The sequence below is a fragment of the Lissotriton vulgaris genome, chromosome 2_1, assembly GCF_964263255.1.
Source record: "Lissotriton vulgaris chromosome 2_1, aLisVul1.2, whole genome shotgun sequence".
Lineage (NCBI taxonomy): Eukaryota > Metazoa > Chordata > Amphibia > Caudata > Salamandridae > Lissotriton > Lissotriton vulgaris.
In genome coordinates, this window is record NC_141687.1 from 815225011 (window position 1) to 815238404 (window position 13394).

At 37.6% G+C, this 13394-nt stretch overlaps 1 protein-coding gene across 1 annotated transcript in view; it reads right to left on the reverse strand.

The window, feature by feature from the left end:
• Positions 1–13394, reverse strand: part of TTN (titin) — a 380526-nt gene that overhangs the window by 93765 nt on the left and 273367 nt on the right. The window contains exons 225-243 of the mRNA XM_086956205.1: positions 12617–12722; positions 11911–12107; positions 11487–11792; positions 11056–11334; positions 10658–10957; positions 10255–10557; positions 9263–9640; positions 8876–9178; positions 8468–8767; positions 7298–7594; positions 6920–7204; positions 5693–5986; positions 4999–5298; positions 4598–4906; positions 4303–4493; positions 1980–2409; positions 495–803; positions 256–404; positions 110–142 (exon numbers count right to left, since the gene is read on the reverse strand). Coding sequence (XP_086812331.1) covers positions 110–142; positions 256–404; positions 495–803; positions 1980–2409; positions 4303–4493; positions 4598–4906; positions 4999–5298; positions 5693–5986; positions 6920–7204; positions 7298–7594; positions 8468–8767; positions 8876–9178; positions 9263–9640; positions 10255–10557; positions 10658–10957; positions 11056–11334; positions 11487–11792; positions 11911–12107; positions 12617–12722 — 5069 coding nt within the window. The remainder of the gene's footprint in view (positions 1–109; positions 143–255; positions 405–494; positions 804–1979; positions 2410–4302; positions 4494–4597; positions 4907–4998; positions 5299–5692; positions 5987–6919; positions 7205–7297; positions 7595–8467; positions 8768–8875; positions 9179–9262; positions 9641–10254; positions 10558–10657; positions 10958–11055; positions 11335–11486; positions 11793–11910; positions 12108–12616; positions 12723–13394) is intronic.

Consider the following 13394-nt stretch of genomic DNA (forward strand, 5'->3'; position numbering starts at 1 on the left):
AGAAAAATACAAATCACTGTAGTTAAAATATTCTTGCATCAGCCTCACATCCTAGTGACATATTGTCTCTAAATTAAGAATAATGAAAAGCAAAAAGTTAAAATTCTACCTGTGCATCTTCAGGGACATTATGAACTTGGTCCTAAAATGAATTGAAAACAATAGGGAATAATGACATAAACACATGTGGAAGTGTTTCACTATAAACTAGATTGATCTAAGAGCTTAAGCTGTATCTATGTGTGCGTGTTTTACCTTTATTGCAGTTGTTGCAAGTCCTTCAAACTCCCAAGATACTTTAGGAACTGGTCGCCCCTTAATAACAGCAGGAATTTTGATTAGTGTACCAGCACGGCAATTTAGAAGGTCTTGTGCTCCAATCTCAAGTGAAATATCAGGTTCTTCTACAAAAAGAATTGAAAAAGTGGTATTGTTTAATAATGACATTAACTAAGCATGGAACAGTATTTGAGAATACAAGTAAATAGGCCTACCTAGGATATCTTTAATTGGTATGTCTGTGGTGGCAAGGCTTGGTTCAGACTCTCCTGCTGCATTCACAGCTTTCACTCTAAATCTGTAATTCTTGAGTTCCTGAAGATTTGGTATCACACAATTACAAGTAGGAAACAGTTTGTCTGCTTCATTAGCCTTCTTCCAATCGCTGGTACCATCCTCCAACATTTCCACAATGTATCCTTTGATAGGACTGCCGCCGTCCTTATTTGGTGGTTTCCAAGCAAGAGACACACTTGATTTTGTTTTGTCTTTAACTTCAGGACATGATGGTGCTCCTGGTACATCTGTCAAGGAAGAGAAAAATAAATCAAAATGAAAACCACATTTTCTTGAATAGCATTTCAACACATTTAATCATAAAGTTAAATGATTTTATAGAGATAATTCTGTCTTGAAATGTTGTTAGTGAATTTGTGTATAAATGTTTCATCTATATATGAAATCCTTTTATTTATTTTTTTGTATAGTACATTTTCAACCCTGCAGAGCAGAGTGGTTTGTAGGCGTCAAATACAATTGCACATAGTAACAGATTTTACAGTAATATTTAATGGCACATTTGTGATCTAAATCATAATAATATATGTAGTCTCCCGCTTTCTCTATTTCTCATTCTGTATCCTCTTTACTTTCTTTTCTATTGAAAAGAAGAAATATTAGGCCAAGTTTGTAAAACGTATTTGCATTGTCTTAGTGTTGTGATCTTTTTAAAGTCATTTAGTCATTGCTTTCATTTGTCACAAACAGTGCTATAAAAATGTATGTTAACATTACATAGCCTGTTTTTATTTACAAGTAGAAACAGTGGCAGTACATGACCAACACTGCAGATAGATTAAACCAAGTTGTTGCCATTTGAGAACACAATTGTTTGGTTGTTTGCATTTACAATTCCATCAGTAGGGCTTTCACAAAATTGTTAACTAACACTTTTCATTTTGGCACTTGTACTGCAAGCGTGGGCTACATGTCTCGCATGCAAAGTGCTCTTGGTTAAAAAGTCAGGACTTTATTTCATTAAAAGGCCTGCCTCAAGTATTAAGAACACAATGCAAAAATTGTTTTGCTAACTATTTTCGGATTCCTCCTGACAATATTCAGCTACAATTTAAATAATCTGTTTGGGTATTTTTACTGGAATAACACATAGAGGGATTTCAGAAATCAGGGTTTTGATTACTAGCTTGTGGTATGGATGGTATCAATCTTTGTGAAAAAATACACCACACATTTTATGGGTGCTCCAGTTTTACAACAATTATTTTTTTCCAGAGTTTGTGCTAATCACTCCTTATTTTGACTATCCAGTTCATCATCTCAATTTATTTCAATATTGTAATCGTTTTGTCATTTATAATGATATATTTTCAAAAACTGAAAGGTCAATAAAAAACCAAAGTTTAGCTTTCAATTTTTGAGCAGGCATATAAAAAACTGCTTTAATGCAATGCAGTACTTACTAATTGGATCTACAGCCCGGGCAGGATCAGAAGGCTCACTTGGGGGACCAATTCCTGCAGCATTCTCAGCCATTGCTCTGAATTGATATTCAACACCTTCGATCAATCGCAGCACATTGTATTCCAGGGCTTTTAATGCTGGTTTTGTTACTGGTGCTCTGTTGACTCGTCCCCAGTAGACTCCACCCACTTCTCTCTTTTCTAGCCAGTAGCCAGTAATTGGGGAACCACCATTGTCTGCAGGTGGTTGCCAAGACACCAACATTGAAGATCGATCACAATTTGAAACTGTTGGCTTTTGAGGTGGGCCGGGAAGGCCATAAGGATCCTTGATGACCACTTTCTCAGATAGGCATTCATCACTTGTTCCATACTTGTTGATAGCCCTGACTCGGAACTGGTATTCACCATTTGTTATGAGGTTCCATACCTAAAATAAATATGATAGTGCATATTTTTTAAGCCTTTTAATTAGTTTTGATGAGAAACAACATTTGCAGTTATAAAGTATACTTTATTCCATATGATGATCAGCAGCAGCCTCACTTTGCACAACTCATAACCCTCTATACCCCCTCCTTCAACGGATGTCCAGATAGCTTTACATTTTAAACATATTTTATAAAACTATTTTCCATGTTTTAATTTGAAGCTCTGTTCATTATTTTAATATGCAGTCAATGGTTAGATCAATTTGTAACTTCACAGTGAGTACTGTAACTGGTTGTGCTGAAATTGTTTTCATTCCGTAACTCTGAAATCTCTTATGTAATAATTGTTTTGTCAAACAATCACGCTGTGACTCTCACAGCTTGTCCTGGTGATGCTTAGCTGTTTTTAAAGAACTAATTTTGATGCCTTAATTAAGCAACAGTTCTTGCCAATCAAAACTGCTTAGCATTTACATTAGGCTAAAAGCATGTAGGTAATGTAAACCCTTAAGAGATCACTCATGAGTACACAGCATTATCATTTAGATAATTGCTCCTTAACGCCACTTGTCCCTTTTCCTTTTGCTTGCGTGTAGAGAAATTACCTTATGATGCTGCTAGCTAGAATGCTAATTAATGCTGTATTAGAACATGCAGTTTATGGATGGAATGATCACTTATAATGCACATAGTGGCTTTGCAAGGAATGACATAATAATTTGCCAGCCAATCACAGTGTGAGTATTACAGATTTTGTCACTGCCTCAATGTAATGTCACACTGCTATGCTTGTGATCCTCCATTGTTTAGCAAATACATTAGGGAAAGTCTTGCTGTTTTTAAAACCAAGGGGCATATTATCAAGCATGGCATTATAATTATCACCGGTTTAGCGGCAGAAAACTGCCGCTAAAGCGGCGATAATGGGCTTGATAATATGCCTTTGTGAATTCCAATAGCAGCCCAGGTTAACACCAGAACATAGGCTGCTATGGGATTTCACAAGAGCATATTTTTATCGCCATTCTTGATAATATGCCCCCAATTTATAAAACACCAGCTTCTCCAAGTTTGCAGACGATATCAGTATTATTAAAGAGGAGCAATAACATTATGATATTTGCCTTTTACTCCCTTGCCTTCTTTGATAATGCGGTCTAGAAAGTTCATTATTGCTATAATAGTTATAGATATGTTATTCATTACATCTGTATGTCGTGGATTTTAGAATGCCTTGCTACAAGTGTAGCCACGCTTTGCTTTATAATTATCTTATCTATTAATATGTATCTTAAGATTGAAGCTAATACAAATAAATTGAACACTAAAAATTTTGAAGCAGAAACACAATACTTGCAAGCTCATATTTTCTGAAGACAAATGTAGTCCAACATCCTCTCTACTGTGGGTTCTTTACAAATATGTCTGCAACATCGAGTGTGTCATGTTGTTTTGTGCATACACACACTATGGATGTTGCATTAGAAAAGACCGTCCTCTGTATTGTTGGTTACGTATGGTGAGATTCACAATATAGTGATATCATATATAGAACTGTATAGCAGTTTTATTTGCTATTAATAGCAATATAAAGAATTAAAGTGAGCATTAGGTTAGACTGCACAAACATCTTGAATATGAAAGTCCATATAGCTTGTCAAAAGCTGGTGTCCTTGTTTAGTAAACCGGGACTCAAAGTTCTTTGCAGAATTATTAAACAGTGATTGCTATTTTATCGATTAAGAGCACATGCCCCAGCTCATCCGTCATGTTCAACTGAAGGATTTCTCAATTAGTGCTTTTCTGAAAACATTTTGGAGACATAAATCATGGTATCCAAACTAAGTAATGCTTCAATATAAATAATAAGGAGTATTAAAAAGCAAACCTACCCCAAATCTCCTGTCAACGATAGTGTTTGAGACTTCTTCCCATTCAGATTTCTTCTTGCTTGCATCTCGTTTGTCAACAACATAGTTGAGAATTTCACTTCCGCCATTGTCCAGAGGAGTGTCCCAAATTAAATAGCATGATTCAGCTTTGATGTCAGTGACAGCAAGATTTCTTGGAGGTGAGGGGCGATCTAATTAAACACAATAGAGAAAAAGAAATGTGTTAAAACATGACAACAGTAGACACATATTTAGTTCTATAAAATATGTAGTATTTATGTAAATAAATACTTACCAAGTACTTCAACATGTACTGAACGATACGCAGTTCCCAGACGGTTTGATGCTGTCACAACGTAGGTTCCAGTGTCACTTCGAGCTGATGCAGGCATACTTATTTCTGTTTTTGCTTCGCTTCTTGATAATTCTTGTTTGTCAATCTTAAGAGCCTCTGTTGATTTTTCAAGTGGCACATCATTCTTTGTCCATTCAATTTTCGGCATTGGAAGACCTGTTACATCAGCTGGAATATTAACTGGTTCTCCTGCTTTTACTTTGATGGTATCACCCCGGACGGTCAAACGCAACGTTACAGTAGGAGCAACTAAAAATAAAAAATAAAAGATATTAAGTGCAAACTAAGCAATTGCAGAGCATTATAATAGTAGAATTATTGATATGTATAAGTAGGCATACCTTCATCATCTTGAATAACAACATTAAGGGGAAGTGATGGCTCGCTTTCACCAAGTGCATTCACTGATCGAACACGGAATTCGTACATGTGCAGTTCAGCAAGATTTTCTACCACAAATGATGTATCTGGACACAGTCGCTTGTTAACCCTTTCAAATTCAGTTGCATCATGTCGTCTCTTTTCAATAATATATCCTGTAATAGGGCTACCACCATCATTACGAGGATACTTCCAATCAAGGGTAATGGTTGACTTTGTTCTTTCTGTATATGTAAATCGTTCTGGTGCACCAGGAGGACCTGTGCATAAAAAGTAAATAATGTTAACCATAACATTTTGTTTGAGAAAATATAATGTTGTAAATGTATTGGTTGTTTGAGCTTACATAACAAATAACTTAAATGCAAATCTACAGATAGATATTGAGATGTCTACAAAGGCTGAAATGCACTGTGGGTTAAAAAAATTATTTTTAAAGGTTAAGTGGATTTTATTTCTAAGTAATGGTAAATGTGAAATTTCTTATTATTTACCTATTATGATAGATTACTAAACAAAATTAAGCAAAGAAACAAAAGGATAATACTATAAGGAGATGAAAATCCAGGGGTGAGATCAAAATAACACAAATAGAAATTTAATATGAGCAATAAAAAATTGCAACCAAATTATGAGGACGAATAAGTTATTTACCAAGAGGATCAACTGCAAGAATGGGTCCGAGGTCAACAGGAGGACCACTACCAAATTTATTTTTGGCAATAACACGGAACATGTATTCTTGTCCTTCTAGGAGACCCACTATATCACATTTGGATCTTTCTGTTTCTATAGGTAGTCTCCATGTATGCATTTTAGCATCCTTCCGTTCAATTGTGAAGCCTGTGATATCACTTCCACCATCATCTTCAGGATCTGACCAGTTGAGTAATATCATTTTTCTTGTAACAACAACAGGTTTTAGATCAAGTACTGGACCTGGAACATCTATAAAACAGAGTAACATGAACAAATTATTATGCATATCTGCTTGATAAGTTGTTAAGATTTGAAATCCAAATTGTGAATTTGTTGAGGAGAACTGGCCGAAGTACCAGAGAACATGGCTGATGGTTGTGGTGAAAGTGGTGAAAAGAAATATTGCCAGGTCATGGGGAGCAATTCTCTCTGCAAGGGTGGTGTACTGGGAATCTGATCTTGATTGGTGCTGTGCAGCTGAAAAAGTAGTCTATGAGAGTCAGGGATACCCAAGGAAGTGGGAAAAGGTCTGGGAACGGTGGTTGACATATTGGGAATTTTTAGGCCCCATGGGAGCTGGTGTACTTCCCCACTGAGTTATCTTTCTTCTGCATGGGAATTTGTAGCAGCAAGTGGGACCCCACCTGTTTCCCGGTGCAAAGTGTACCAGATGTAAATGAACTCTCCGCTGCTCTGACTGTCAGTGTTTCACAGTTTATTGTAATGGAGAAAACATTTGATAAATAGAATTTAAAAAAAAAGAAATTGTGAATTTGTTGGCTATCTCTGTAAACAATGCATATTTATGTATGGACATGTGTGTGTGTGGGTGCAAACTGTCTACATTGAATAAGCATATTAAACAAAAACAGATAATCCATCACTCAGTATTTCAGAATAATTCAATAGGACATGATATTCATTATTTAAGGTTTACCAGAGTTATTCCAGATAAAGAAGCAGTAACATTTCATAAAATAGTTTTTCGCATTTCAGGGAATTAGACTTATCTTATTCCATAGCACCAGGTCATATCTCCCTTTTTGAGCTATAAAGCAATTTGTAAGTTGTAACAGCTTAAAGATTTCCTCCACCACAGTGACTTACTACGATAATGTTTTGCGGATCTCGCATGGTGTAATGAACTTTTTTTGGCAAAATGATTTCATTTCAGTTGCTTACCCATGATTTCAACTCTGGTTGCAGCAGATTTGGTACCACTTTCGTTGCTGGCAGTGATGACATATCGTCCATGGTTTTTCCTCTCTGCATTTACAATTGTTAATTCTGAAGAGGTGCCAATATTAGTGATAACTGCTCGTTCTTTTTCAAATTCTCCTTCTTCCACAGTCCATTCAATGGTAGGCGTAGGTCGGCCTGTTACAGTTGCAGGAATTTTTAGAGTTTGTCCAGCGAGTATCTGAATACCTCCTTTCACAGAAACATCCAACTCTACTACTGGTGGTTCTGTAGAGAAAACAATAATATTATAACAAAACCAGTAATAAGAGATTAATATTGTTACACCTAAGCAAGGTAAAGTAAAGTATTCATAATTACCCTGTGGTTCCAAAACTGTTATCGGCTCTGTTACTCCAGGGGGACCTTCACCAGCATTATTAACAGCAATCACACGGATTTTGTAGTCAGCACCTTCCCGAATTCCTTTGACTGTGTATTTACGAGGTTTAATTGGTTTGTCTGTGCAACGTGACCATTCATTTGTGCCCATGAGCATTTTGTCGACAAGGTAGCCCAAGATATCTCCTCCACCGTTATAAATTGGAGCATCCCATTCCATCTCAATGGCAGAGGCACTTGTATCAACAACTCTGGGAGTTGGAGGTCCAGGTGGCACTTTAAAGAAAAACATGTAAACACCAATTTTAAGTCTGCTGCTTCTAAAAGTATCAGCATTGGTTGATAGACTCAAAATGATTAAGATAGTAGTACCCTTGACGTAGGGGTCTAGTAATCAACAGACATTATCAAATTGGATTCTTGTTTGATCTGACTCCATCTGATACCATAACATTGTTTCCAATGTGTTGTAAGAACTACCCACTTCTGAAAGAGTCTCAAATCTATAACGGCCCACATGCATAGTTAGACCCTCACATACCCTTCAATATGGCACAAGCTCCTAGAGGCAATCCACTTAGCAGTTACGGGTTATGTAAGCACCAAAATCAGTAAACCATCAACCAATTGAATATTTTGGTTTATTATACATATGATTCTGATGTAAGAGCAAGAGGTTCACAAATATGGAATCAACTCTTTGATTTATCAGTGGCCTCTTACAATCAATGAAATATGTGTAACATTAAAAAGCCATTGCCTGGGCTGAAATTAACATAACTAGTGTATTAGTAAAATGCATGCTTACACGTGGGCATCTTGGCATTGAATAACTCAATGGTACTCATTTTATTGACCTCAGAAGGATGGAAGGCTGAGTGGACCTGCCAGGATTTGAACCTGTGACCATGCAGTCAAACCATGCCCCTACAGTGGACACAGAAGTCCACTAAGTCACCAGACCATGATAAAACTAAAGCTGAAACTAATATTGAATCAATTTATCTCAGCTGGTGGAAAGGAGATCACCACTTGTTTTGCTAGTCTTTTCACAGATAATACATTCACAAAATGAAATAAATATAAATATATATATATATATATATATATATATATATATATATATATATATATATGCTAATTACTTACATATTGGATCTTGTGCTGTCTTCGGATCTGATGGGACACTAAATTTCCCAGGGCCAGCTGCATTTTCAGCACACACTCTAAATATGTAAGTGAGGCCTTCCAAAAGGCCTTCTGCTGTTGTTTCCAGTGCATTAACAAGGCTTCTGTTTACACGAGCCCAGTGAGTGCTGTTAATTTCACGTTTCTCGATCCAGTATCCTAAAATAGGACTTCCATTGTCTTTTGGCTCTGTCCATTTAACCACCATGCTGTTGCTTGTTACATCTTCAATTTCCGGCTTTTCTGGTGCATCTGGAGGAGCTGAAGAAAAGAACCATTTTAGATGTTTTTACATAATCTTTACCAATCAGAACTGAAAAAAGAAAAATATTACAGATGTGTGTACTGAAGATAAGAAACTATACTTACTAAATGGATCTTTTGCTGTAAGAGGCTGTGAAACACATGCTGGTCCTGGACCAAATCGGTTCTCAGCTGTAACACGGAAGAGGTACTCCTTTCCTTCAATGAGCTTGGTGACTGGATATTTGCACTGTCTCAGTGTAGATGTTACATTCACCCAACCAATTTCTGCCTTGGTGTTGTCCTTCTTTTCCAAAATGTAATTCAAGATTTCACTACCACCGTCATCGAGTGGAGGCTCCCATTTGCATAAAACTGAATTTTTTCTTATGTCCTCAAATGTAAAGTTGACTGGAGGTCCCGGGGTATCTATTTTGTAGGAAAAATACATTATAAAAGCAGTTCCATTTATTGCACAAAACTGAAAATAGAAATTTTACAATATACACTTACTTAATACATTCACGTCACATAAAGCTTTTGCTACTCCATGATCATTTTCAACCTTGATGGTAAATTCCCCGTGATCGCTTCTAATGGAGTCTCGGACCCACAGCAGAGAAGCTCCCTGTTTACTGTTGTCGACAGTTAAACGTTCTGGCAGGCTGAGATGGAATGGCTCTTCCTCCTCAATTTCCTTCTTCTTTCTTGCTGGCACTATTTTGTCAACTCTCTTCTTGATTTCTTCAGGTCTAATCACTTCGCCATCCTTAAGCCATGTAATAGTTGGATATGGTGAGCCGGAAATGGTTGCTTCTAGAGCAATTTCATCACCCTGCCTTACACCAACACCACCTTGTAGCTTTGCAGCAAGAGATACCTTTGGGGGATCTGCAATCAAAAATTGGCTGTTATTTGGAATACACTTGACTAAAGATAGAAACATTTTCCTAGAACATGTACGAGTTGTGACCTGCAGGGTACATTTTCGTGCAAGGAACCTAGCTTTCATTCTCAAATTGACTGGAACCATTCAGGCGGATCTCACATTTCACCCACAGTTTAAGAGAAGATCACCCTAGTTGATCTGCTCCAATGTTAAAATGTGTCTTGCATTTATCTCAGCAAAGCTTCTATTTTCGACCCTTACTTTAGAAGTAGCACAGGTCTTCGTTTAATCATGTGCTCCCTCCATTCAAATGAAGGAGAAACAAATACAACATTGTTTTAACTAGGAGAAATTATGAGTGGATTGGAGAAGGAATAAAATAAAAACACCTTGCCACAGAGTATAAAATATTTTCTAAAACAGCACTGGTTTCTTGGCCTATTAAAACTAATTTCTGGAGAGGAACACAGATGTAGTAGATTAGTTAATGCATTTAGGAATTTGATGGGAAGCATACATAGTATGGTAAACCAGTGTAATTGTAAAGCATCACATCCATGTAAAATCACTGTGTCAGTAAAAGATAATTCATGTATAGCTCATGATACTAACTTACCAATAGGATCAAGAGCTTTTACTCCAAGAGTTGCTCGAGAAGGCTCACTAATACCAGCAGCATTTTCTGCACGTGCACGGTATTGGTATTCTGTGCCTTCCTCTAGTCCTTTGACAGTGTACGTTAGCACTGGTACCAAAGAGTCATTACAGCGTTCCCATTTCTCTCCACCTTTAGGCAGTTTTTCAATGATGTACCCCATTATCTTACATCCGCCATCATACATTGGTGGTTTCCATGTCAGAGTTATTGTCTTTGAAGTTGGGTTATGAGTTTCAACGTCAACAGGTGGATCAGGACGTTCTGAAGTATAAAGAAATAAATGAAAAGTTAATCATCTATATCATAGGGATTTATTTTTTAACAATCCTGCAATATACATTAAGCACTGATAAAAACTTACGTTTTGAATCTTCTGCAATTATAGGATTCCTTAGCTCCAAGTATTCGCCTCCACCGATCTTGTTCACTGCCTTGACTCTGAAGTAGTATTCCCCATTGGGTATAAGATCCTTCACATTCCAAGTCAGTTTGTTCTCACCAGACATAACCGGAGTGTAAGTTCTCCTACCAGCTTCTCTGCGTTCAAGAACATAATGCAGTATAGGGGATCCACCATCACTGTCTGGAGGCTCCCATGTCACCTTGCATGAATTCTTTGTCACTTCACTAGCCTTGATGTCCTTACACTGCCCTGGTAGACCTATTTAGTAACAGAAACATTAAAAAAATGAGAAAACCCTGCCTTATTTACCAATAATGGTTCTAACAAAAAATTGCCATGAAACAATTAATAGTTACCAATAACTTTAACATTGGCAGAGCCTGTTGTTGTGCCAAGTTTGTTCTCCAAGGTGATGGTGTATACCCCAGCATCTGCATGAACACTACTAGTAACATCAACACATGCAGATATGTAGTCACTCTTCATTGTTACTCTGTCTCCTGCCTTTAGTTCTTTGCCATCTTTGTGCCAACACACGGTGGGAGTTGGGACAGCTCTGAAGGACACAGGGATGCTTAATTTCTCTCCTTCAACAACAGTGATGTCTTGAGTTTTCAAATCAATAGTTGGATTACCTGTAGAAAGGTAGAAGCATGTGGTTAAAGGAAAATTTAAGAAGTGACTGATGACTTTCAAATCATATTAGGTATTAATTTATGTAAGAATATAATCTGCAATTAGCTGAGTTAAGACATTGTTTAAAATATTTCAGTACAACACTACTTACAGTCAGGGTCTTTTGCAAAAACATTTTCTGAGATTTCTGATGGGTCACTGGCTCCGATGGCATTGACAGCTCTCACTCTTAAGATATATTCCTTGTCAGGGGAAATGCCCTCTTCTGCTTTGTATTTCAGGTCCTTTATTGGGCGAGAGTTGATTCGCATCCATTTTTCAGTTCCGGCTGGACATAGTTCCACATGATAGCCGAGAATAGGGCTGCCACCTGTTTTCTCTGGTGGTTTCCATGCAATGGAAATATGACCTCTGCTTGCATCTGTGACATGCAATTCTAAAGGTGGAGATGGAGGACCTGCAAAAACAAAAAGACAATGTAATTACACATGTAGCACCATATTGTTAGTTGAGTGAACTGTGCAATATGCAGATTTCTTGATTTGATTATTCAGCTATATCAGATTATTACTCACTTGTTGGGTCTTCAATCATGAGCATATCAGTAGGTTCGCTTGGATGGCCAACGCCAGCCTCGTTTTCTGCACGAACTTGGAATTGGACCTCTGTTCCTTCAATCACATCTGTTACTTTGTAGTGGCAGTCAGGTCCTGATGTCTTGCCAGCTTTTACCCAGCGTGTTCCAAGTTTTTCTTTCTTTTCAATGACATATCTGCAGATACAGGTACGAGAAACAATGGTGTTTGATATAAAATATTAGTCTGTTTAACCTAACAAAAAGCATGTGGATGGGTGTATGTCTATTATTTATCACTAACATTTAATCAAGCAATCACTATGAAGAGGTATGAATAATAAATGAAGGAATGACTAAACAAAATACTTCCTGGAACAAGAGTATTTCTAAGCACTGTCCATGCCCTTCGTTCACATTCTCCATCTCTGGATGGAGCTCACATTATGTGGAGCAATCTTCATAGACTTTAAAAGATGCATTGGTATCGTTGTATATGCGTGTGTAGTTGTATGTAGTGATGTGCACTATCACAAAAATGCTCTATGAGAGCTTAGCAGTCAGGATCAAAAGAATCACATTTTATGAGACTAAGCCTATCCGAAATACTGTTTCTAAAGTAAAGATGTCAATCTGTTTATTTAGCAGAGGATTGTGTTAATTACCATTAAAAAAAACTTGCAAAAGCTTATATAACATTGATGTACCTTAGAATTGGTCTGCCTCCGTCATTTTTGGGAGCCTCCCACTTTAGGTCAACATGTCTCTTTGTTATGTCAACAACTGTAAGAGCATAAGGTGGTCCAGGGGTAGCTGAAACAAATCATGATCATTTTAAGAATCAGTAGAGTATATTTATTTGATAAAGACCCAAATGCAACCACTCATTATGCATACAAGTTAACCACAAGAAATAAGGGGGCAGATTTATAAGCCCATTGCGCCCCGGTGCATCATGTTGCGTGATGCACCGGTGGCGCAGCCTGCTAAGTGATATTTACAAGAACAGGTAAAGTCACCCTGGGTGACTTAACCTGTGCTTGTAAATATTGCCCCTGTTCACACAACACTTTGCGTGTTAGGGGCGTGACATGGGTGTTGCTGTAGGTGTTGCCACGCAACACCCATGTCCACTGATGCATTTCCAGATTTACGAGAAACCATAAATCTGGAAATGCCTCAGAATGCTTCGCCACCCTAGGGGTGGGGCAGCGAGGTGCAACGAGGAGAAATGTTTTCATTTCTCCTTGTTTTTTTCCTCTTTCAATGCGTGCTGCATTCTACAGTATGCATTGGATGAGAAAATCACCTCAATTGATTGTAGTTGTGCAGGAAGGTGCCCCTTCCTGCACAAAAAAATCTCCCGACGACGCAGGCATCCTTGCACCATGGTGCAAGGTTGCCTGTGCCGGTGCATGGCAGTAGTTTGTTGCCCAGTGCAGGGGGAAACACAGAGATGCAACATATTGTTGTTAATATGTCGCA